The sequence below is a fragment of the Oncorhynchus keta genome, chromosome 22, assembly GCF_023373465.1.
Source record: "Oncorhynchus keta strain PuntledgeMale-10-30-2019 chromosome 22, Oket_V2, whole genome shotgun sequence".
In the NCBI taxonomy this organism is placed as follows: domain Eukaryota; kingdom Metazoa; phylum Chordata; class Actinopteri; order Salmoniformes; family Salmonidae; genus Oncorhynchus; species Oncorhynchus keta.
In genome coordinates, this window is record NC_068442.1 from 2,442,961 (window position 1) to 2,469,131 (window position 26,171).

At 43.5% G+C, this 26,171-nt stretch overlaps 1 protein-coding gene across 8 annotated transcripts in view; it reads right to left on the reverse strand.

Annotated features, from left to right (window-relative positions):
* Positions 1–10,442: 10,442 nt before the first annotated feature.
* The window catches only part of LOC118400885 (CCR4-NOT transcription complex subunit 4-like), a 34,206-nt gene continuing 18,477 nt past the window's right edge, over positions 10,443–26,171 (reverse strand). For 6 of the 8 annotated variants that reach the window (XM_035797883.2, XM_035797882.2, XM_035797881.2 and 3 more), the window contains 12 exons: positions 24,302–24,520; positions 20,570–20,767; positions 19,274–19,360; positions 18,000–18,101; positions 17,594–17,719; positions 17,016–17,143; positions 16,387–16,611; positions 15,760–15,817; positions 14,784–15,045; positions 14,008–14,565; positions 13,405–13,650; positions 10,443–13,221 (listed from right to left, as the gene is read on the reverse strand). In XM_035797883.2, coding sequence (XP_035653776.1) covers positions 12,839–13,221; positions 13,405–13,650; positions 14,008–14,565; positions 14,784–15,045; positions 15,760–15,817; positions 16,387–16,611; positions 17,016–17,143; positions 17,594–17,719; positions 18,000–18,101; positions 19,274–19,360; positions 20,570–20,767; positions 24,302–24,520 — 2,592 coding nt within the window. In that variant the 3' untranslated portion in view covers positions 10,443–12,838. Of the gene's footprint in view, positions 13,222–13,404; positions 13,651–14,007; positions 14,566–14,783; positions 15,046–15,759; positions 15,818–16,386; positions 16,612–17,015; positions 17,144–17,593; positions 17,720–17,999; positions 18,102–19,273; positions 19,361–20,569; positions 20,768–24,301; positions 24,521–25,759; positions 26,000–26,171 lie in introns of those variants that run through there. The other 2 variants (XM_035797884.2, XM_035797880.2) reach the window with 2 other exon arrangements.

The following is a 26,171-nucleotide window of genomic DNA, read 5'->3' on the forward strand; positions in this document are numbered from 1 at the left end:
TTTTTTGTTGTTGTTTTGGCACTTCACTCCAGCACTTTGGATTTGAAATGATACAATGACTGACTATGAGGTTAAAGTGCCGACTGTCATTTTTCATTTGAGAGTATTTTCATCAATATCGGGCGAATCCATATCGGGTGAAACAGCACTTTTTGTACATAGTCCCCCTATTTTAGGGGACCGAAAGTATTGGGACAAATTCATTTATATGTGTATTCAAGTAGAACATTTTTAAATATTTGGTCCCATATTCATAGCAAGTAATGACTACTTCAAACTTCTGACTACAATTTGCTGGATGCATTTTCTGTGTGTTGGCTGATTTTGTGCCCAATAGAAATAAATGGTAAATCATGTGTTGTGTCATTTTGGAGTCACTATTATAATATTATAATAATAGAATATGTTTCTAAACACTTCTACAATAATGTGAATGCTACCATGATGCCGGATGATCCTGAATGAATCGTGAAAATAATGAGTGAGAAAGTGACAGAAGCACAAATATCATATCCCCCAAAAATGCTGACCTTCCCTGTTGTTGTAATGGTGAGAGGTTAGCATGTCTTGGGGCGATGATATTTCTGAGTCTCACCTTTCTACAGACGTGTCATATTAGTGTGCATCCCAAACTGTTCGGACGCTACAGAAAGAAGTTGCCAGCTGTACCTACTTCAGACAAGTCCCAAGACGCTTGTGGGGGTCGTAGAGCAAAACGGAGAACACCATTGTGTATGTACAGTGGGGGCAAAAAGTATTTAGTCAGCCACCAATTGTGCAAGTTCTCCCACTTAAAAAGATGAGAGAGGCCTGTAATTTTCATCATAGGTACACTTCAACTATGACAGACAAAATGAGAAAAAAAAATCCAGAAAATCACATTGTAGGATTTTTAATGAATTTATTTGCAAATGATGGTGGAAAATAAGTATTTGGTCACCTACAAACAAGCAAGATTTCTGGCTCTCACAGACCTGTAACTTCTTCTTTAAGAGGCTCCTCTGTCCTCCACTCGTTACCTGTATTAATGGCACCTGTTTGAACTTGTTATCAGTATAAAAGACACCTGTCCACAACCTCAAACAGTCACACTCCACACTCCACTATGGCCAAGACCAAAGACAAAATTGTAGACCTGCACCAGGCTGGGAAGACTGAATCTGCAATAGGTAAGCAGCTTTTTAAAATTTTATTTTACTAGGCAAGTCAATTAAGAACAAATTCTTATTTTCAATGACGGCCTAGGAACAGTGGGTTAACTGCCTGTTCAGGGGCAGAACGACAGATTTTGTACCTTGTCAGCTCGGGGATCTGAACCTTGCAACCTTTCGGTTACTAGTCCAATGCTCTAACCACTAGGCTACCCTGCCGCCCCAAAAGCTTGGTTTGAAGAAATCAACTGTGGGAGCAATTATTAGGAAATGGAAGACATACAAGACCACTGATAATCTCCCTCGATCTGGGGCTCCACGCAAGATCTCACCTCGTAGGGTCAAAATGATCACAAGAACGGTGAGCAAAAATCCCAGAACCACACGGGGGGACCTAGTGAATGAGCTGCAGAGAGCTGGGACCAAAGTAACAAAACCTACCATCAGTAACACACTACGCCGCCAGGGACTCAAATCCTGCAGTGCCAGACGTGTCCCCCTGCTTAAGCCAGTACATGTCCAGGCCCGTCAGAAGTTTGCTAGAGAGCTTTTGGCTGATCCAGAAGAAGATTAGAAGAATGTCATATGGTCAGATGAAACCAAAATAGAACTTTTTGGTAAAAACTCAACTCGTCGTGTTTGGTGGACAAAGAATGCTGAGTTGCATCCAAAGAACACCATACCTACTGTGAAACATGGGGGTGGAAACATCATGCTTTGGGGCTGTTTTTCTGCAAAGGGACCAGGACGACTGATCCATGTAAAAGAAAGAATGAATGGGGCCATGTATCGTGAGATTTTGAGTGAAAACCTCCTTCCATCAGCAAGGGCATTGAAGATGAAACGTGGCTGGGTCTTTCAGCATGACAATGATCCCAAACACACCGTCCGGGCAACGAAGGAGTGACTTCGTAAGAAGCATTTCAAGGTTTCCAGATCTCAACCCCATAGAAAATCTTTGGAGGGAGTTGAAAGTCCGTGTTGCCCTGCAACAGCCCCAAAACATCACTGCTCTAGAGGAGATATGCATGGAGAAATGGGCCAAAATACCAGCAACAGTGTGTGAAAACCTTGTGAAGACTTACAGAAAACGTTTGACCTCTGTCATTGCCAACAAAGGGTATTTAACAAAGTATTGAGATAAACTTTTGTTATTGACCAAATACTTCTTTTCCACCATAATTTGCAAATAAATTAATTAAAAATCCTACAATGTGATTTTCTGTATTTTTTTTCTCATTTTGTCTGTCATAGTTGAAGTGTACCTATGATGAAAATTACAGGCCTCTCTCATCTTTTTAAGTGGGAGAACTTGCACAATTGGTGGCTGACTAAATACTTTTTTGCCCCACTGTATGTAAATACAGTAATATATGGTAGTTTGTAGGCCAAAACATTTGAACGCTACAGCCGATTTTGTGAGAAGACCGATTTTCTCATGGTCTGACAAACACCGCTCTAGCTTTGTCACCTTTCCCTGCAGATGCGGAAGTGTGACATCGGCGGATGCGGCGGATTGAGACGCATCCATTGCAGATATCTCTATCTTAAATTGACAGATTTTTATGGGGGGGGTTGTATTATGCTAATTAGATTTCCTCAAGGGGCGGGCATACGACTCTAGGGGTTAACCTGTGTGTGTGTGTTCCTGAGATGGATTATGGTACCCTCCCCCAGGTACAGAGGATCATTCAAGGACAGCACAGACATAAGACACAGCAGCTATAGAAAATACCCTACACATTTTGCAGCAAGCAGTCCCTCTAGGAGGCAGGAAAACCTGGATGTCAGACCTTTAAGTGACTGACTGACTGGTGTGTGTGTGTGTGTGTGTGTGTGTGTGTGTGTGTGTGTGTGTGTGTGTGTGTGTGTGTGTGTGTGTGTGTGTGTGTGTGTGTGTGTGTGTGTGTGTGTGTGTGTGTGTGTGTGTGTGTGTGTGTGTGTGTGTGTGTGTGTGTGTGTGTGTGTGTGTGTGTGTGTGTGTGTGTGTGTGTGTGTGTGTGTGTGTGTGTGTGTGTGTGTGTGTGTGTGTGTGTGTGTGTGTGTGTGTGTGTGTGTGTGTGTGTGTGTGTGTGTGTGTGTGTGTGTGTGTGTGTGTGTGTGTGTGTGTGTGTGTGTGTGTGTGTGTGTGTGTGTGTGTGTGTGTGTACTCAATTCCCAGAGCAGAAGCTGCAGCAAAAACAGTAACAATGAGCGCATTATTACAGAGTATGATTCATCACCATGTCCATTACTGTCTCCCTCTTCTCACATAGCAATAAGCACTACAGTAACTAGCGTGATTACACCATTGCAGCAAAATAAGGCAATCAATAAGTTAATCAATCATTTTTTTATTTGTTTGAGATTTCTTTCCTGGCCCTGCCAAAGACAAAGCTAACCAGAGGAATCTGACTGGCCAACCCAGCCCGCTCACGCACACAAGCTATTAAAAAACAGTATTGGATTTCCTACAGTGACTTTCCCAGTCATGTAGCCCACAGCCTATATGTTCTCTTTTCCATTCCAGATTCCAACCTTCAGGTAATACTTGATTCTTACAAATATTTTTTTACAAACAATTATATATATATAAAACTATTTATAATTCCGAAATACATATCATGCCTCAATTGTGCAAAATCACTTCAGCTGTGAATGTGCGAGGTGCTTGTTGTATGACAGCACTCTGCTCTTCTGTGTGGGTGTGTGGTTGCCCGACCAGGAACACTGAGCAGAGAGAGCAGTGCCTCCCCCTCTACTGCCTCTGTGTTGCTGACTCATTGTCACTGCCCCAGAATCTGCTGGCTGTCTGCATTATTCACATCCTCTGTTAGCTGTTATGCGTCCTCAGCACCTGGACGGCCATGGGGCTGCTTGGCCGTGGGGGCTGTGCTGGCCCAGGGGGACTGGGGCCTAGGCTGGGATGAACTCAAAAGGCAATGCTGGGGCAACCGGACTCAGAGGGCTGGGTCACGTCTCTGATAAAATGTCAGATTATGTTTAAATCATGGATCTACAATAAACATAACTTTTATAATGAAGAGTGTCCCGCCTCATCTTCTAATGCTGGGCCGGCTGTAGGGCAGTGGGGTCAAGTCTCAGAGGGCAGCTTCAGCCTCCAGTCACCCCAACCTTTTTGGAGGACAAGGGTTCTTTGTAGGGCAAATTCAACCTAGAACCCTTTTCATCATCAGAACAGTTTTTGGAAGAACGTGTTCTTTGGTGACTATGGAAGGCAAGAAGGATTCTTTGGAAGGCAAGGTAAAGCCTAGCCTTCTTTGCTAGGTAAAGCTCCAACTTATCTCAGCTCACTGGTCACCATAGCAGCACCCAACCGTAGCACGCACTCCAGCAGGTATATTTCACTGGTCACCCCCAAAGTCAATTCCTCATTTGGCCGTCTTTCCTTCCAGTTCTCTGCTGCCAATGACTGGAACATATTGCAAAAATCACTGAAGCTGGAGACTCATTTCTCCCTCACTAACTTTAAACATCAGCTGTCAGAGCAGCTCACAGATCATTGCACATGTACATAGCCCATCTGTACATAGCCCATCCAACTCCCTCATCCCCATATTATTTTTTTCTCCTTTGCACCCCAGTATCTCTACTTGCACATTCATCTTCTGAACATCACTCCAGTGTTAATGCTAAATTGTAATTCCTTCGCCACTACCGCCTATTTATTGCCTTACCTCCCTCATCTTACCTCATTTCCACACACTGTATATAGATTTTTTCCTATTGTGTTGACTGTACATTTGTTTATTCCATGTGTAACTCTATGTTGTTGTTTATGTTGCACTGCTTAGCTTTATCTTGGTCAGGTCGCAGTTGTAAATGAGAACTTGTCCTCAACCGGACTACCTGTTTAAATGAAGGTGAAATAAAATGTAAAAGAAGAATGGTTCTATACAGAACCTTTCCAAATCTGAATAAACTTAATATTTTTCCCCTTTCCTTTAAATAGCGCTTTGAGCATGAATGTTCACCTCAGTGTTTAAACTTGAACCCTCTAGAGTTTAAAAAGAAAGGTGTAAGAATGTTTTAAACTGTACCAAAATGAGAATATGTCTGCCCAGCAAATTGGCCAGTGATACCAAGTGTTGGTTTTGCAGTGTAACAAAAGAGGTAAATTAACACTCAGTGGTGTAAAAAAAAAAATGGTGTTGGTGAACTAGGAGTGACTGTGTCATTTTCACTGTGTGTAAGGTAAAACACTCAAAACCACACACATTATCACATTTCCCAGCATGCTCTATTGCAGGTTGATTTTTTTAGAATTCTTTATAATACATTTCCCAAACAAATCTAATCTGTTCGTAGTTGGACTTATTGCACTCGTTAGTGAAATGGCTAATCCAGTCTACATGGTTATTTTATTAGACTTTTATTTCACCTTTATTTAACCAGGTAGGCCAGTTGAGAACAAGTTCTCATTCACAACTGCGACCTGGCCAAGATAAAGCAAAGCAGTGGGACAAGAACAACAGAGTTACACAAACAAACGTACGGTCAATAACACAATAGAAAGATCTACAGTCATCTCGATTATAAATCTTTCCTACCATGGCAGTCATTTTGAATGCAGGTTGTAGGTGAGTAAAAATTCAAATTGTTAATCCTGGCTGGATTGCAATAGGAATTAAGCATCACTTTGCACACCAGTCTAATGCGGCATGTAAACCAGGTGTTTCTTAGGGTATGACTATGCCCTCAAAATGGCCTTAAGATATACACTGAGTATACAAAACATTTTTTTTTCAATTACATAGGCTACGGGGCGGCAGCGTAGCCTAGTGGTTAGAGCGTTGGACTAGTAACCAGAAGGTTGCGAGTTCAAACCCCCGAGCTGACAAGGTACAAATCTGTCGCTCTGCCCCTGAACAGGCAGTTAACCCACTGTTCCCAGGCCGTCATTGAAAATAAGAATGTGTTCTTAACTGACTTGCCTGGTTAAATAAAGGTTAAAAAAAAAAAAAAAAAAAAATATATATATACTATGAAATCAAACTTTATTTGTCACATGTGCCGAATACAACAAGTGTAGACTTCACTGTGAAATGCTTACTTACAAGCCCTTAACTAACAGAGCACTTCAAGAAGAGTTAGCAAGTCCAGTTGATAACTATGATCCTTATTGATGTCACATGTTAAATCCACTTCACATACACAATTCAGTGTACATCAAGGGGACGAGACAGACATGGATTGTGTATGTGTGCCATTCAGAGGATGAACGGGCAAGACAAAATATTGAAGTCCCTTTCGACCGGGGTATGGAGGCGGGTACCAGGCGCAGCGGTTTGAGTGTGTCAAGAACCGCAACACTGCTGGGTTTTCCACGCTCAACAATTTCCCATGTATCAAGAATAATCCACCACCCAAAGGACATCCAGCCAATTTGACACAACTTTGGGAAGTATTGGAGTCAACACAGGCCAGCATCCCTGTGGAATGCCTTCGACGCCTTGCACTCCATGCCCCAACAAATTGAGGCTGTTCTGAGGGCAAAAGGGGGTGCGACTCAATATTAGGAAGGTATTCCTTATGTTTTGTACACTCAGTATACGTAAAGTATTGTCATAAAGAGTTGAATTTGAATAACTAATTAAAGGCGAGTGGAACCGCTCAGAGGATTCTAGGAAGAACCTTTAGATGATAAAAGGGTCCTTTGTAGGAACCATTTATAGAGGGTTCTAGATAGAACCATTTAGACTAGAGGGTTCTATGACAAACCCTAATTAGAAGGTTCTAGGTAGAACCCTCAGAAATGTGTTCTACCTCACAACCAAAAAGCATTCCCCTATGGGGACAAACCAAATAACTCTACATGGATCTACTTAGCACATTTATTTCTAAGAGTGTAACAGTCACGCTGACCAGGCAGACCAGAGGTAAACAGAAGAGAACGATGAGCGCTTGGGCTCAATGAAAATGATAAATATTAGGTAACAGGTCAACTCTGGCAGGTGGGGTGTCGAAGTCCCAGTGGGAAGACCAGGGGTCACATTATGGACAACGTTGGATTCCTAGCATAACCTTGTCTCAGGATGAAAGCTCGTATTTAAATAGGACATTCATTTACCGCTCTAGGGAAGAGGGTAAACATTCAGGCAACATGGTGTGAGGCAAGTTAGTCACAGACTGGGAAGAACAAAGGTAACATATGAACATGGTTGAGTTCTCATACGGTCATGATGCAATACAATGACCTTGCTTTAGATTGAACTAATTCCGTCAAATAAAAAGACATTCATTCAACACCTATACAGGCAAGAAGATAAACAGAACATCCTAGCTGCGCGGGATGTGTAAGTCACACAGGGAACACCAGCGGTAACATTATGGAAGAGGACGGGTGGATTCATAACGTCATGACGCATTAGCATAACCTTTTTCAGATTTAATAGGAAGACATCCACTAACAGTAAGGTTAACATTACTCTCCCAGGGTGAGGTGTTGAAATCACAATGGGATTCTGTCACCACATTACAAGACTGACAATAGTGATGTCACAGAATTTAGTGTCCCCATTGTTACCTTTAATCTCTCAGAGCTCCTAGATGACAGAGAGCCCACTACTATTCTTCTGCAGGTAGCTACAGAGCCCACTACTATTCTTCTGCAGGTAGCTACAGAGCCCACTACTATTCTGCTGCAGGTAGCTACAGAGCCCACTGCTATTCTGCTGCAGGTAGCTAAAGAGCCCACTACTATTCTGCTGCAGGTAACTACAGAGCACACTGCTATTCCTCTGCAGGTAGCTACAGAGCCCACTGCTATGCTGCTGCAGGTAGCTACAGAGGCCACTACTATTCTGCTGCAAGTAGCTACAGAGCCCACTGCTATTCTTCTGCAGGTAGCTACAGAGCCCACTACTATTCTGCTGCAGGTAACTACAGAGCACATTGCTATTCTTCTGCAGGTAGCTACAGAGCCCACTGCTATGCTGCTGCAGGTTGCTACAGATCCCACTGCTATTCTGCTGCAGGTAACTACAGAGCCCACTGCTATTCTTCTGCAGGTAACTACAGAGCCCACTGCTATTCTTCTGCAGGTTGCTACAGAGCCCACTACTAATCTTCTGCAGGTAGCTACTGAGCCCACTACTATTCTGCTGCAGGTAGCTACAGAGCCCACTGCTATTCTGCTGCAGGTAGCTACAGAGCCCACTGCTATTCTGCTGCAGGTAACTACAGAGCCCACTGCTATTCTTCTGCAGGTTGCTACAGAGCCCACTACTAATCTTCTGCAGGTAGCTACTGAGCCCACTACTATTCTTCTGCAGGTAGCTACAGAGCCCACTGCTATTCTGCTGCAGGTAGCTGAAGAGCCCACTACTATTCTGCTGCAGGTAACTACAGAGCACACTGCTATTCTTCTGCAGGTAGCTACAGAGCCCACTGCTATGCTGCTGCAGGTAGCTACAGAGCCCACTGCTATTCTTCTGCAGGTAGCTACAGAGCCCACTGCTATTCTTCTGCAGGTAGCTACAGAGCCCACTGCTATTCTGCTGCAGGTAGCTACAGAGCCCACTGCTATTCTGCTGCAGGTAGCTTCAGAGCCCACTGCTATTCTGCTGCAGGTAGCTACAGAGCCCACTGCTATTCTTCTGCAGGTAGCTACAGAGCCCACTGCTATTCTTCTGCAGGTAGCTACAGAGCCCACTGCTATTCTTCTGCAGGTAGCTACAGAGCCCACTGCTATTCTTCTGCAGGTAGCTACAGAGCCCACTGCTATTCTTCTGCAGGTAGCTACAGAGCCCACTGCTATTCTGCTGCAGGTAGCTACAGAGCCCACTGCTATTCTGCTGCAGGTAACTACAGAGCACACTACTATTCTGCTGCAGGTAACTACAGAGCCCACTGCTATTCTTCTGCAGGTAGCTACAGATCCCACTGCTATTCTGCTGCAGGTAGCTACAGAGCCCCACTACTATTATGCTGCAGGTAGCTACAGAGCCCCACTACTATTATGCTGCAGGTAGCTACAGAGCCCCACTACTATTATGCTGCAGGTAACTACAGAGCACACTGCTATTCTTCTGCAGGTAGCTACAGAGCACACTGCTATTCTGCTGCAGGTAGCTACAGAGCCCACTACTATTCTGCTGCAGGTAACTACAAAGCACACTGCTATTCTTCTGCAGGTAGCTAGAGCCCACTGCTATTCTGCTGCAGGTAGCTACAGAGCACACTACTATTCTGCTGCAGGTAGCTACAGAGCCCACTGCTATTCTGCTGCAGGTAGCTACAGAGCCCACTGCTATTCTTCTGCAGGTAGCTACAGAGCACACTACTATTCTGCTGCAGGTAGCTACAGAGCCCACTGCTATTCTTCTGCAGGTAGCTACAGAGCACACTGCTATTCTGCTGCAGGTAGCTACAGAGCCCACTGCTATTCTGCTGCAGGTAGCTACAGTATAGAGCATAGGCTATCTGGCTGCACAGCACAGGGGGAGGTTGAGGACTGCATATGGAATAACTAATACAAACTTCATCCCTCTCTCACATACACACACACATATATATATAACACATATACACACACAAACAAAAAAGGCAGATATCTTCTTAGCTACATACTCCTGCCATCTTTCTCAAAGTCAATAAATCAATTTAGGACAATGTCAATATTATCAGATGGGACAGAATGAAAATTAGTTTTACAGGGGAGAATCAATGAAGACAATGTACCCAGAGACAACCTTCAGCATCACCATTCCACCAAGCTCTCTGTAACCTTGTCTGGGTAGACAGAGGCATCTTCCCAAATGGTATCCTATTCCCCATTTAGTGTACTACCTTTGTCCAGGGCCCTAGTAAAAAATGTAGTGCAGTAAATAGGGAATAGGGTGCCATTTGGGACATCCAGTGTTTGGACTGCAGAGCCAGAGTACTGAGTAAAGACAGCCTGGCCCCTAGTGGAGAGAAAGCCTAAAGACATTAACATTTGTTAAGGTAATTCAAATGTTCTTCTGGTCTTAAAATGCTGGTCTTCATGCTGTGGAGATCAATCACATGTTATGTCAGAAACAGGACTCGGTTTCCCGGGGGCAGATCAAGTCTAATCCTGGACTAGAAAGATTGCTCAATGGAAATTCTCCAGTGACATACATTTTTAGTCCAAGACTAGGCTTAATCTTGAGTCCAGGAAACAGACCCTGGGAGTTGTTGATATAGCCAGTGTTACAAGTTATGATAGATTAGAACAGCCTGTGTAATATTTGAAGTTGAAGAAAAAAAAAAACATTGAAACGTGATAGTGTGAATCTCTGAGACAACAAAAAGAGCCAACTCGAGCACTGGGTTTTTCATTTTATTTAAGGTTTGTTTTTCCAGACGGGCAGTGGACAGTTCAATTCCTTTAAGCTCCTCATTGTGTTTTATATCTCCGCATCACGTTAAAAACCACAGTAAGTATGACTGATTGTTGGTTTCACCTGGATCAGTTCATGTTTCTAGTGAATAATGTTTTAATAGGGGATATAGCAGGAGAGAGAAAGAGCGATAAAGATGTAGATATTATGGAGTTAAGACTTAAACATAAAAGGTTGTGAAGGGAGGTTATTCATTCTCAAGGCCCAGAGAGAGGCGGAGCGCTCCTTGGATTAAATTGCTAGCCATCGTTTGTCGTCGTCTTCTAGCACCTTCCTTTCACACAATCTCCGATTATCGCATGACATTATTTAAATTCTCACTCTTTTCTACAGGTGCATATAAGGACATTGTGACATCTAGGAAGCCTTTTCATCATTCATCTGTTGGGTCTTCTTGTGACTTTCCTGATAAGGGTTTAGCTACTGTAGTTGCCACACAGTGGCACTGTGCGTATCAGACCAAACTCTACATCTTAGGATGTCCCATTTTTAGCCAACATCTTCCCTCCAACAGTTTTTAAAGTAAAATTCCACCCCAAAACATTCAGTCCACTGCTGTTATGATCGCAAACTTTCAAAAAACAGAAGAAAAAAAAAAATAGCCGGTATGATGCATTTTGCTTCATATGATGCAAAACGCAGCATGTTATGAAAAAAAAGAGCATAACAGCAGTAAATCTGAATTTTGAATGTTAAACATCTTAACTTGATTGCTGCCATGCAAAAAAATTGGGACTTCAACAATCAACTAATGAAATGATATCAAAATATCATTTTGGGGTGTTTTCCTTTAAATATTGTTCATCATTTTTTAGCCTTCACTCCAGCCATTCTTAGTTTCCCCAGAACTAGCATGTAACGTGCTGAGGTCTGGTATCCTGACACTAGGCCTATTCTTCTTCCAATCTGAGAAGTCATGAGACTAATTATTATTCTTCCAACCCTGGCGGTCAGTCCCCCAGTTAGGCAGTGCTCCATCCTCTGATACAGAGGTCGAACTGAATCTTGCCTCTACTTACAGGATGGGGCACCATGACCCCAAAGGGAATGTGGGTTTTAATGACCTGTACAAGACAGGCCATTGGGGTCCATTCCAGGCAGACTACATTGCAGTTGCCTGCCAGATCTCACAATGCCTGTATCAGCTAACTAGTTAATCAGGTATAGCTAATCAGTTATATCAGTTAACCGCATATGATATAGCAGACTGACACCATTCAGCAAAGTCGATGACCATCGGTTGCTGCGTGAGTGCAGCGTGACTGCAATATTGTCAGCCTGGAACGTGACCATTGTGACCCTGCCTAACAGGGAAGCCGAATCAGATTGGCTTGGCTGTGCCCTCAACTCCCACATCCTAACATTATATCCATCTGTGACCATCTCTGTCTGCATCATTTTCTGTCATCTGAACCAATTAAAACAAGCCTGAAGTCATTTTTACCCATGTTTTTCTCTAAAGATTTTCAATCTTACCTCCTCTTAATCAGTTAAAAGGCATTTGGTATCATTTTTGCCTTAAAAGTTATAGTTCGCCTTAAAGCTTCTCTGCACTGAGTGAGTGTTAACCGTTTCATTCAGTCTCCTGTTTTATTCAAAGTGGGGAGGATGAGGGCCATTGGGGCAAAGCTTTAAGAGCAGATTCACTATTCAGTTTGTTGCTTCATTCTCAAAGAGTAATCATGACTTCACTTTTTTTCACGACGATTTTCCTACAGGTTTCATTTTTAATCATAAATTTACTTCTTAAAAATGACTCACGTTAGCTAATCTTGACTCCTGTACATTTGGAGTTATCGTCTTGGGTGTCACAAAAAGTATCACTGCTCCTATTCTCTGTGCTCGTCCAGATCATACAGACAGACTCCACGTGAAGCTCAGAGTAGTCAGCACCGGTCTGATCCCAAACAATTCATCTGGGTCGTGTTCATTATGCACCAAACAAAAGAAAACCATGAGGGACATGGACTTATCTGCCCAATAAGAAACTCTCCTTTTCATTTTTCCGTTTGAAAACGTTTGACTACAGTGCATCCTACTGAAGGCGACCCTGACTACTGGAGCTCAGTGGGGCCGGTCAGTAGCAGACAAAGGGTTAACAGGTCATTCATGTCATGTGCCACAAAAACCAAAACAAACAAATAGGCCTTTAGAATAGAAAAAAAGGAGGAAGGAGAAAGAAAAAGAAAGCCTTGTTATTTTGTTAATCATTTTCATAATCTGATCATCTGCAGATTAGTGTGTGTACTGTATCTGTATTGCATTGGGGGAATCGGGATTACGACGTGGGTCGGGGGTAGTCTGCTGTAATCTGTCTTTAGTTTAGTGGCGGTCCCCGGCGGAGGCGCTCTGTAGCAACTCTGTGGCGCTTTGGCCTGGGGGTCTGAAGGCTGTCTGGAAGCCTGGGGGAGGGCTGTGGAATTGGCTGGGGTTGGGGTGTGTGGGCTGGGTCAGGCCGGGCAGGTAGGGGGCCCAACCAGAGCCTGCTCTGTGGTGGAGGTGTGGGTGTGAGGAGGCCTGGTCTAGGAGGCCATGGTGGTGGCTGTGGTGGAGGGATTGGTGTTGCTGGTTCTGGGGCTGCTGGGGGAGTGATGGCAGTGCAGGGCCGTCCATCTCTGTCAGGGCCTGGAGAGATTTGAGCCAGTGGGGAGGGTTCTGGTCCTCCTGGAGACAGTCTAAACTGCTGCCTGCTGAGGCTGGGATGCCTGAGGAGAGAAAGAAAGAGGTGAATGAAGATGTAGATTCTGGTTGGAAGTGACAATTTGAATCATCTGTGTAGTGAAAACTACACATGCAACCCTTGGGATCCCTAGGACAGAGTTTGGGAAACCGGTGCAATACAACACAGATACATTTGTTTATAATAAACAAAACGTAAAGTTACTCACTACCTGTGATGATAGCTGGGTCCATCCAGCTGGCCGTACCATCCCAGCTGAGACTGTGTGAGAGTCCCCCTGGCCCATTTAGCCCCCCAGGACCCCCCATGTGGTTCATACTGGAGGAAGAGGAGGAAGAAGAAGAGGAGGAGGAGTTGGGGAGACCCCCGAAGTTGATGTTGATGTTGGGGAGGAGAGCTCTCAAACCATCCTGCCATTCTTTCACATTGAGGCCGTCTATAGAACTGCTGTTTTCTGCAGAGAGAGAGAAAAATACATTTAAATCAGGGATAAGTGAGAACATAAGGAGTGCTGCTTTGCTTCTGTAAAAAAAAGATATCAACGGTAGAGAAGACATTTCATATAGATTTGTAAGTCTTCACAGGGCAAAACACAGAAATGCATCTGCATGTAATATGTTTCTCGCAAGGTCAATATGACATGATCAAAACAGGCAAAACGATTACATATGTTTTGAAGTTCAATGCTTGTACGTTCATACTGAACAGATTGCGCAAAAAACCCGACTCAACCAGGGTTAGGGTCAATTCCATTTGACAGGGGACATAACTGACCCCAACACTCCCAGAAAACAGACCCAGGGTATCCTACCTGACATGGGGATCCCTCCCAGCCCTGTATTGTGACTGTGGTGCTGAGGAGGCATGCTCAAGTCCAGGAAGTTGCTATGACCTCCTCCAGCATTGGCCGAGTGGTTCAAGTGTGAGAGGAGGTGGTTATTGCTGCGTGCCGAGGGAGGCATGCCCATCCAGGTATGCCGAGCTGCAGCGGCCTGGGCAGCCTGACTTCCACCATGATGACTGCTCTGACTCTGGGAACCAGGGAAACTAAAGGAGCTAGAAATGTGCCTGTGGTGGAGCTGAGAGAGGCGGGGTGGAGGTCCAATGCTGCTGGGGAAATGGTTGGGGTTGGAGAGGGGCATGTGGAGGCCGTGGTGGGACCCGGGGTGGTGGAGGCCGAAGGGGCTGGGGGACCCCAGGGGACTGGGCTGGTCCTGGACTGACAGCTCCTTCTCAATGAGGTCAGCCAGGGCCTTCCGTGTCACGTCAAAGGGGTCGAAGCCCAGGTCGTCGTCCTGCTGCTGTTTAGTAGAAGAGCCGAAGCCGAAGGCTGCCTGCCAGTCTGTGGAGGAGGAGACCGGTATTGTGTCTGAGGAGAGCAAGGGTGGAAGAGTTAGCAAGTGGTTAGCAACGTCAGTCAAATGAATCCACAGCAAGGAGAGACAAGTGTGTAACTTTTGTCTTCATTGGCACAAGGTTCAAACAGTGGAGCAGAAACTGCCTTTGTTAACGGAAGCATTGTTTCTTAACCGTGACGGAGTGCGTGTGCGCTCGTGCATCTGCGTGATTCTGCCCCACACAACCCACCTGATGCGAAGAGGCTCTGTGGTTCGGGGGTCATGGGCCAGTCGGATCCCCCTCTTGGCGAGCTGGCGAAGGGGGGCAGGCCGGACGGGATGGGGTTGGGGTGTCTGAAGTTACTGTTGTCGGAGAACAGGGACTGGGACTCTGCAGCAGCCCCCTCGAAGGGCGAGCGGGCGGTGAGGTCTGCTACAGTGATGGGAACCACCAGACTGCTGGGGGGCTTAGTCAGCCCCGGGGGAGGGGAAGGGGACTCGCGGTTCGGCATCTGGAAGGGGGAAAGAGGAATAAGGGGACTAAATTAGTGGGGGGATACCGTTAATACCGTCTAACATTTGTAAACAATAATAATTCATAATGAAAACAAATCTTTTAAAGGTCCAACCAATGCAGCTGTTTTTATGTCAATCTCAAATAATTTCTTGGTAACAATTAAGTACCTTACTGTGATTGTTTTCAATTAAAATGGTCCAAAATACATTTGAAAAAATGCTTCTTAGCAAAGAGCAATTTCCCAATCAATAATTTTGCTAGGACTGTCTGGGAGTGGTCTGATTGATTGAGGAGCTATTATTGGCAGAGGGGTTTGGAACTCTTATTGGTCTGGTGATGTCACCAGGCGGGCCAAAACTCCATCCCACCAACACATGCTGAAATTTCAGCCGGTCTTTTCAAACAGCTCTGACACTAAAATGACATTATCATAATTTTCACTGTATTATTCGAACCTCAGTGTGGAAATATATATAAAAAGCAGGAAAGTCCCATTTTGGACGACACTGGGCATTTAAAAATGGCTCAGGGAAGAAACAGTCTAGTCTGGATATATATGACAATCATTTCTCTAATACCATCCCTATGTACTACATGTAAATAAAGTAATTATCTATACATTTATAAGAATATTGAAAAGACATTCAAATGAGTAAAATACTTTACTTCTACATGTTAAATTATTTAAAGGTAGCAGAAGTCTTCTTACCTGTTGTAAAGTCTCTCCATTCACCATACCTATTGATTCCGGAGGTTTGTCGCTGGGACTAGAGGGAAAGAGAAACAGACCAGCATCAGACTACGCAGCTGTGTAGTTCATGGCCTAACAAAAGGGAGCAAAAAAAGGTGGCCAGTTTGGCCTGTGAGTTATACCCTTTTCAGTTCACTCTATTGTTCACATTTCCCTTTTCAGCAACTATAGTGAATGTGTAACCTTGTCTTCTCGGTACAGCTTGGTTTAGCTCGACTCCAGCCAGCCTGTATGTCTGTCCCGGTAATAACGGGATCACTGTCACAATTGGAGTAGAAGTGGGACAGAGCCCATCCCTGTGTCCAGCCTCACTAATATAAGACTAATAGCCTGGCGGGTAGGAGCGATGGGCCAGTAACCGAAAGGCTGCTAGATCCAATCCCTGAGCTGACAAGGTAAACATCTGTAGTTCTGCCGCTGAACAAGGCAGTTAAACCACTGAAGACGTGGACGTCGATTAAGGCAGTCCTCCGCACCTCTCTGATTCAGAGGGGTTGGGTTAAATGAGGAAGACATTTTCAGTTGTACAACTGACTAGGTATCCCCATTTCCCCACTAATGTACTACTATATTACTATAGATTACCCGTTGCTGTCACAATTAGAAGAGAAGGGGGACAGGGCAGCCCCCTGGACAGACCCCATCCCTGTGTCCGGCCCCAAGCCAAGTCCTAACCCGTCTGAGGTCATGACTTCTGGGTCCAGACAGCAGTCTAGCAGCGGAGGAGATTTCCTGTCCTCCGACAGCCCATTGGCCAGTTTGCCACCATACACCGATAGTGTTGGCCACCCGTCCTTGCCGTTGCTGGGTCTGTGTTGAGAAATTGACAAAAACAAGAGGTCAGCATGGAAGAGAGAGATGTTGTGTGGAAGACTTGGAGAGAGAACTGCGGCCTGCGGTCTTCTAGCTGTTAGTGCCACGGCCTTCAGTGCAAATATTTGCTTTTTGGGTTTGCGGGGAGAGGTTTCACATATCAAGTTTATTTGCCATTCAAATAATGTATTCATTACATGTATCAATGGATCTTACTCACACAAGGTCTCACAATTAAAGCACACAATAGAAACTGCAAGAAATAAATATGCAAATACATTGTGTCGACCAGGGTTCCACAACCTCAGTCCTGCCCCCCCCAAATAAGGTCAATGTCATCAAATCAAGGGATGCTGCGTGGAAGAAAAAGATAGAGGGGAGAACCAAAACACCAAATGTACCTTTGTGTAGAATTTGAAGATTTGCTTTTGGACTTTTCCCCTGAACACGTTGGTGTTTGTAGAAAGCTGGGGTTCATTTTGTAGAGGTCCTGGAGTAGTTTCTGCTCGTATTCTTGGTGTTTCCCGGCCTAAGGACACAAACATTACATCAAGTCATTTTAGCAGTGAATAATAACACAATGCTCCCACTGTGCACCTAACTCAATTCAACTGTAGGGCAGCGACTATAGGAGTTGGCTATACAACAAACAGATCTGGGACCAGGCTAGATTCAAGAAACACTAATGCGGAGGTCTGAAGTAATTTGAAGTAAGAATACAATACAAAATTGTGGCAGACACCAAAAAAATAATTCTCTAAAAGGGAAGAATATATAAACACAGCCAGGTCTAACCCTTACATTTGAATTAATTAACTCTACTGATCCAAGAGAAGAAACTGGATTGGTCACCATCATCAAACACATATGCCCTGGCCTACTGACACCCAGGCAAGTACAACACATTACATCAAGTCATCTGCCATCTCTATTCGCCCAGCAACACAAACACAGACAGGAAGAATAACGGTTTGTTGACCTGCATCTCCTCTTTCGTAAAGCTAGCCGCCTCGTCCCCCAGCTCGTGTAGATACATACAGTCTGGTTTGGGACACTGCATGCTTTTGAGGAAGTAACTGCAGTATTTTGTTGTGCCTAAAGAAGCCTGTAATACAAACAAACACAGAAAGCTCAGTGAAAATGTACTTGTGATGACATTCTGTTGAATGTTCTCTTCAGCTGAGGTCAGAAGTCATATAGTATTTGATAGCAATCCTTAGAAAAAGTCACCAAATACTTCAAGGACCAGTTTCCCAGACACAGATTTAGCCTCATCCTGGACTAAAATGAACCCTCAATGGAATTTATTTTATCCAGGATTTGGTTTAATCTGTGTCTGGGGAAACTGGCCCTGAATGTCTGTTCCTGTGTGTTAAGTCTCACACCTTGAGTGTCCTACCGTCCACCACCACATTGTTCACACATTGTATTGCTCTGAGGGCGTCTTCAGAGCGGATGTAAGTGACATAGGCACTAGCACTGGGACCCTGTGGATCAGAAAATAAATAGGTTTAAAATAGGTAGTTCATGTCCCATTCTCCATATTTACATTTGAGAGGAAATCACCTGCTGTTGAATTCAATCCCACATATACTAGCCAAAGTCAAAGGATGGCATTTGAACCAGACAGATCTTTCGATGCTCAATATCATTAAAAATGTGGTGGATTTTTTTTAGGGACAACCATGTGTGCATTAACGAACCAATTACACAATCAATTTGACTTTGGTAAAAACAAAACTACATAACTTCATGCTAATCATTTATTTGAATGGTAAATCTCTATAGATAAAGTGGGTAAATAAAAATAGGCCAATGCCTATTCACAATACAGGTGAATACATATTCAATAGGAGTGTGTGTGTGTTGCATTGAGTTAGTGAGCATGTTTTGGATGATATCATGGGACTAACAATTCCCTTCCATTTGGGAATTATTTTATTGTACTGATCCACATTTGCGTAGAAGAAACGATCTCTTCTATAAAAGTGCACACGAAGACCTAATGACGTCATTCACACAGTGAGAGAGACTGGAGAGACGTGATGCTGAGGAAACGAGAAGTTTTTTTGGCAATGACTATGGTTTTAGGTGAGAATGAGCTTTGAAATCAGCCTATTTTCGCATTATGTTCATATAATATCGCAAACAAAGTACTAGGGTAGTGAACTGACGTTAACTTCCGCTGTAAGCTAGCAAGGAAAGCTCGCCTACAAAGTTGAAAGCGACCGGTATCTTATTGTAGTGTTCTAGTCTGTAAATGGACCATGTTTTGTGAAGTTATTTGCAGTTGCAACATTTCTACATGCCGTGTTGCATTATTCAAATGTGTTAACTGTGCAGCATGAGTGGGGCGCGAGCATGTTGCAGCCCAGCATCGTGTTAGCTCCCCTCTCCCAATCAGTAGACGACGCGAGACATTTGACAGAAATATCAGAAGAAACTAATTCTAACACCGAACCGTTTTTCATGTTCTGGTATCGAAAGAGTACCAACGTTTGAATAATCCCACATCTTATGATGTGACACTTAGCAGGCACTTTTATCCAAAGTGATTTACAGTACAGTCAGTGTAAATATTTTCTGTATGGGATCTCTGCAGGAATTGAACCCACAACCGTGCCTTTCACCAACTGAGCCACATAAAACCAGCTCTTACCTGTGAACCTGCATATGATGTGCTGTTGTTGATGACCACCTTGTGTATTTTCCCAAACTTCCCAAAATACTCTGGCCTCTTTAGAACCTGTGGAGAGACAAATAGAGGGATGATTGTACTATGCTCTAGAATTATGGGGAAATTGTTCACAAACAGAATTGTATAAATACAGTTGGGAGGGAAAACAAATATAGCTAGGTCAGTAGACCAGAAATATGATCAAGTAAGAGAATAGTGAGATTAAATGCTATATCGCTCACACTATGGCTGAAACACAGTGGAGGGCTGGGGACTTAGATTTAGCATGTGTGTGTGTGTGTGTTAGAACAGTGTTCTAAATTCTTTTGATCTTCACCCACATCTGTGCAACAGCTCATTTAAGCAGCAAAAAACATTGCCCAGGCAAACAAGCATGCATGGGTTAACTGTAAAGGGAATGGGATAGTCGATCACATGGAATATATTTCATATAGAACAAGAAACCCATGGCATTTTAGCTTAAAACGGATGTGGGAAAATAACACCCAAGTAACACCCAGGTTTTCCAGAAATCCTAGTTGGAGGATTCCCAATTTCTGGAAAACCTGAGAATTTTGGAAAATGTGTGGAATTTTGCCACCTTAACTATAAAAAAAATAATACATGCCATTTGAAAGACGCTTTTATTCAAAGAGACTTAGTCATGCAATGCATTCACTTCACGTACAGGTGGTCCCGGGAATCTAAACCACTATCCTGGCGTTACAAGTGCCATGCTCTACCAAATGAGCTACAGAGGACCACATATTTACCCCTAGACAAAGAGCAGTGTTTCTCATATCCAGCCGTGGGATAGCCACAGTCAGCCCATAGCATAGACATCAAATGTATGCCTATGTAAGTGGCAGCAGTCTTGACATTTTAGGTAGGAAATTCACTAAATATCTTCATTTTCGGTATGCCAGCGTTTCCTTTGGGCGTGAGGGGGCCTCAAGATTTGCATAAAAGATAAACTAGAAACCGTTTAGTCATTTTATAAAAGAGAGGGTTAAAAAAAAAAAAAAAAAAAAAAAAAACGATTCACTCTCACGTCTAGATTTATGTAGTAGGCTTATATTGTGGAATCGAACACCAGGTTTCTCTGCACCACCCTGACCCTATGTATGTGTGTGTGTGTGTGTGTGTGTGCGTGTCCTGTCTCACCGCTGGGTCTGCGAGCTTTTGAGAGAGCCCGACAAACACCAGGTTTCTCTGCACCACCCTGACCCCGTGTGTGTGTGTGTGTGAGAGAGAGTGTGTGTGTGCGTCCTGTCTCACCTCTGGGTCTGCGAGCCTTTGAGAGAGCCCGACAACAAACACCAGGTTTCTCTGCACCACCCTGACACTGGCCAGGTGTTTCCGATTCTCTGTCACCTTCTGTTTCTTCTCGTTCTGCTTCTGCTTCTTCTCGTTCTTTATCCTCTGAATCTCCTCCTGTGACAGGGGCTTGTACACCGCAGGGTCCTCCGGGTACGGCTGGATGGTAGGGGGCAGAGATAGAAAGACAGGTAAGCTCACCTGTACGTAGGTACAGCATATTCATAAAGTATTCCGACCCATTTAATTTTTCCCCACATTATGTTGTTACAGCCGTATTCTAAAATGTATTCAATTACCCCCCCCCCCAATCAATCTATACACAACACCCCATAATAACAAAGCAAAAACATGTTTAGAAATGTATACAAATGTATTAAATAAGTAAGTAGTATTCAGACCCTTCACTCAGTAATTTGTTGAAGCACCTTTGGCAGCGATTACAGCCTAGAGTCTCCTTGGGTATGACACTACAAGCTTGTCACACCTGTATTTTGGGAGTTTCTCCCATTCTTCTCTGCAGATCTTCTCAAGCTCCGTCAGGGTGGATGGGGAGAGTCGCTACACAGCCATTTTCAGGTCTCTCCAGAGATGTTAAATCAGGTTCAAGTCCGAGCTCTGGCTGAGCCACTCATGGACATTCAGAGACTTGTGCTGAAACCACTCCTGCGTTGTCTTGACTGTGTACTTAGGGTCGTTGTCCTGTTGGAAGTTGAACCGTGGCCCCAGTCTGTGGTCCTGAACACTCTGGAGCAGGTTTTTTATTCATTTTATTTGACCTTTATTTAACTAGGCAAGTCAGTTAAAAACAAATTCTAATTTTCATCAAGGATCTCTCTATACTTTGCTCTGTTCCATCTTTCCCTTGATCCTGACTTGTTTCCCAGTCCCTGCCACGGAAAAACATACCCACCACACGATACTGCCACCACGCTTCATCATAGGGATGGTGCCAGCATTCCTCCAGATGTGACACTTGGCATTCAGGTCAAATAGTTCAATCTTTGTTTCATCAGACCAGAAAATCTTGTTTCTCATGGTCTGACAGTCCTTTAGGTGCCTTTTGGCAAACTCCAAGCGAGATGTCATGTGCCATTTATGGAAGAGTGGCTTCTGGAGGAGTGGCTTCCGTCTGGCCACTCTACCATAAAGGCCTGATTGGTGGAGGTCTAGGACAATTCCTTTGTCTTCATGTCTTGTTTTTTTTCTCAGACATGCACTGTCAACTGTGGGACCTTACATATACAGGTGTGTGCCTTTTCAAATCATGTCCAATCAATTGAATTTACCACAGGTGGACTCCAATCAAGTTGTAGAAACATCTCAAGGATGACCAATGGAAACAGGATGCACCTGAGCTCATTTTTGAGTCTCATAGCAAAGGGTCTGAATTAGAGGTCGACCGATTATGATTTTTCAATGCCGATACCGATTATTGGAGGACCACAATAAAGCCGATGCCGATTAAATCGGCCATTTTGTTTTTAAAAAATGTAATAATGACAATTACAACAATACTGAATGAACAATTTTATTTTAACTTAATATAATACATCAATAAAATCAATTTAGCCTCAAATAAATAACGAAACATGTTCAATTTGGTTTAAATAATGCAAAAACAAAGTATTGAAGAAGTAAAAGTGCAATATATGCCATGTAAAAAAGCTAACATTTAAGTTCCTTGCTCAGAACATGAGAACATATGAAAGCTGGTGGTTTCTTTTAACACGAGTCTACAATATTCCCAGGTAAGAAGTTTTAGGTTGTTGTTATCATAGGACTATTTCTCTCTATACCATTTGTATTTCATATAACTTTGACTAGTGGATGTTCTTATAGGCACTTTAGTATTGCCAGTGTAACAGTATAGCTTCCGTCCCTCTCCACGCCCCTACCTGGGCTCAAACCAGGAACACATCGACAACAGCCACCCTCGAAGCATCGTTACCCATCACTCCACAAAAGCCACGGCCCTTACAGAGCAAGGGGAACAACTACTTCAAGGTCTCAGAGCGAGTTACGTCACCGATTGAAACGCTATTAGAGCGCAGCCCGCTAACTAGCTAGCCATTTCACATCGGTTACACCAGCCTAATCTCGGGAGTTGATAGGCTTGAAGTCATAAACAGCTCAATGTTTGAAGCACAGGAAAGAGCTGCTGGCAAATGCACAAAAGTGCTGTTGGAATGAATAGTTACGAGCCTTCTGCTGCCTGCCACCGCTCAGTTTGATTTGATAGAGCAGTCTTAAGACTTAATTATAACATAATAAAACACAGAAATACGAGCCTTATGTCATTAATATGGTCAAATCCGGAAACTATAATTTGAAAAACAAAATGTTTATTCTTTCAGTCAAATACGTAACTGTTGGTGGCATCCGTAAGTCTAAATATTCCTGAAACATTGCACAACCTTCAATGTTATGTCATAATTAAGTTTGCAATGAGCCAGGCGGCCCAAACTTGCATATACCCTGACTCTGCGTGCAATTAACGCAAGAGAAGTGACACAATTTCCCTAGTTTAATATTGCCTGCTAACCTGGATTTCTTTTAGCTAAATATGCAGGTTTAAAAAATATACCTCTGTATTGATTTTAAGAAAGGCATTGAAGTTTATGGTTAAGTACATTCGTGCAACAATTGTGCTTTTATCGCGAATGCACTTTTGATAAGTCGTCCCCCGTTTGGCGAAGTTGGTCTTCACACAGTTCGCAACGAGCCAGGCGGCCCAACCTGCTGCATATAGCCTGACTCTGTTGCACAGAATGCAAGAGAAGTGACACAATTTCCCTAGTTAAAAGAAATGCATGTTAGCAGGCAATATTAACTATATATGCAGGTTTAAAATATATACTTGTGTATTGATTTTAAGAAAGGCGTTGATGTAAATGGTTAGGTACACATTGGTGCAACGACAGTGTTTTTTTTGCAAATGCGCTTGTTAAATAACCGTATGGCGAAGTAGGCTATGATTAAATTATTAATTAACAGGCACCGCATCGATTATATGCAACGCAGGACAAGCTAGATAAACTAGTAATATCATCAACCATGTGTAGTTAACTAGTGATTATGTTAAGATTGATTGTTTTTTTATAAGATACATTTAAAGCTAGCTAGCACCACACCCTGGCTCCTTGCTGCTCTCAAATAACAGGTAGTCAAGCCTGCTACGCAGTCTCCTCGTGGAGTGCATAATGATCGGTGTCCAAAAATGCAGATTACCGATTGTTATGAAAACTTGAAGTCGAACCTAATTAATCGGCCATTCCGATTAATCGGTCAACCTCTAGTCTGAATACTTATGTAAATAAGGTATCCGTTTAAAAAAAAAGAAAAAAAAAGAGTTTTGCTTTTTCACAATGGGGTATTTTGTGTGTAGATTGATGAGGGGGAAAACATATTTGATCAATTTTAGAATAAGGCTGGAAAGTAACAAAATGTGTAAAAAGTCCAGGGGTCTGAATACTTTCCAAATGCACTGTATATCCTTCTGAGGAGAGTTGGGAGCAGAATAATATTCTACGAGATTGTATGTCACATTTGCATAACACCTATGTTTATTGACAGCACCACCCGCCAGCCAGGCTCACTTTTCTGCAGGATGGGCAGAGGCTGTTCTTGTCTGTGTGGAGGCAGTGCCAGCGGAAGGTTAAGGTAAGGGCCAGGGTAAGATAGGTTATGTACCTTTCTGCAGGCAGGGCAGAGGCCGTTCTCATCTGTGCGGATGCGGTGCCAACAGAAGCGGCAGATCTGGTAGCCGCAGGTGCAGGGAAAGAAGTTTACGTCGTCAATCTCCAGCGGCTCCATGCACAGAGGGCACTCCATGGAGTCGTCCTTTATCTCAGGGCTGTGGGACATCCTATGGCACGGCGAGGTGGAGCAGATGTCACGGCTGGTCACGGGCTGGGAGTGAGAAGCGTAGTAAGGGATGAGAGGATAGAAAGTTGAGATGGACACAAATGTTACTCAAACTCTATTTGGAGCATTTCTGAAGAATATAAATTGTGAATAATGGAGAACATGAAGATTACACACTACCGTCAATGCAAAATGTAGGCCTAAACTGGACCTGCTCAGTTAGTTAGTAGTACTGGTAAAGAGGGATGTCCTATTATCATGTAGCCTAAGCTAAATGGTATGAGGCTCATCAATATCTTCTGCCTGTTAGCAGTTGTTACAAAGTAGTGGCTTGTGGAAGTCACAAACGAATGAGGTGGTGTTGACAGTAGGAGGGCGTTCTATCGTGTAGCTGTCAACTGTATTACATCACAGGTTGATCAAATAAACAGGCCTATCGAATCTTGGGGTTTGTTGAGGATGAGTTTGCGCTTGTCCGGGATGTAAATTGCAAATAGGATGTTACTGAAACAGAGCTAGTTATTGATTGTAAGTGGGATAAATATATCGTCAAAAACTAGCTAGCTACATGCCAGCTAACGTTAGCTACAAGGGTAACACTAGTTGGTTGAATTGCAATTCAAAACCCGTTGCTAAACTACAGCCTAAATACGAAGGGCTTCGTGCCCCTATCCTCTTTCTGGTGCAGCTGTACAAGCAAGCAGCAAACGTCAGCTGACTGATAGTTACTAGCTATTCCAACCAGCTTGATAGCTAACTAACGTTAGCATGTTGCGAATGGTTTGCAATGATTCTCTAATGTTAGTTCACGGCATGACATTATGTATCAGCTAGCCGTTCAGGTGCTAAAACAATATATAAAATACTCAAGTCGACGAGTAAAAGGACATGCACTTAATGTTGGGTTGAATAAATAGTTAACCAAAGTTCACAAGACACGGAGTCTTGTGAATACAAAGTGACAGCTTGCTAACCGACGAAGGTGCTAATAGGCTAACATTAGCCTACAAGCTAACTTCAGAGTCCAGGCTGGCATTCGCAGTTAGCTAACTTGGCTAGCTAGCGGCTGCGGCCTACTAACGTTAGTTTACTAGCTAACAGACGCCGACACAGTAAACCATTGACAGTTCATTAAATCCACAAATAGACAACGATGCAAAGGATGGCATTGACACAGAAAATGTATCAATTCGTTTATGCAACCATGGAGCTAATGCTATTTTGCCACGAAATCAGTAGCAGACAGTTACAATAATAGTTCGGGCTAGCTTGCTAGCCACTTACCCTGTCCGTATTACAGGGATTCCACTCCAAATGGACAGTCACACCAAATTGGGCGGGGATTGCTAATGTCTCTGAACTGTCCAGATTTGTATAGATAGACACTTTAGATTATGTTAGGTTTATTATTTCGCTATAATTCAAAAGGCTTGATAGATGTTTTGCCCTTTTCTTTCTTATCTGTAGAGACACTTTACGCTCTAACCACCATCTTAACTAGCGTTAAAATAGGGAGGAGGGAATGGGGCAAGCGCTCAGTACGTACTGAGGCTGCGTGGGAGGCTATCAACAATGCATTGTGTGAAATGTAGTTAATTATGCTTTCAGTCTGGATACTTATGACGGGCAAATGTCCAATTTGGTGGTTGGTAAACAAAATCCCGGCTCTTCTGGGAATGTGCCTGGTAGTGTGTTT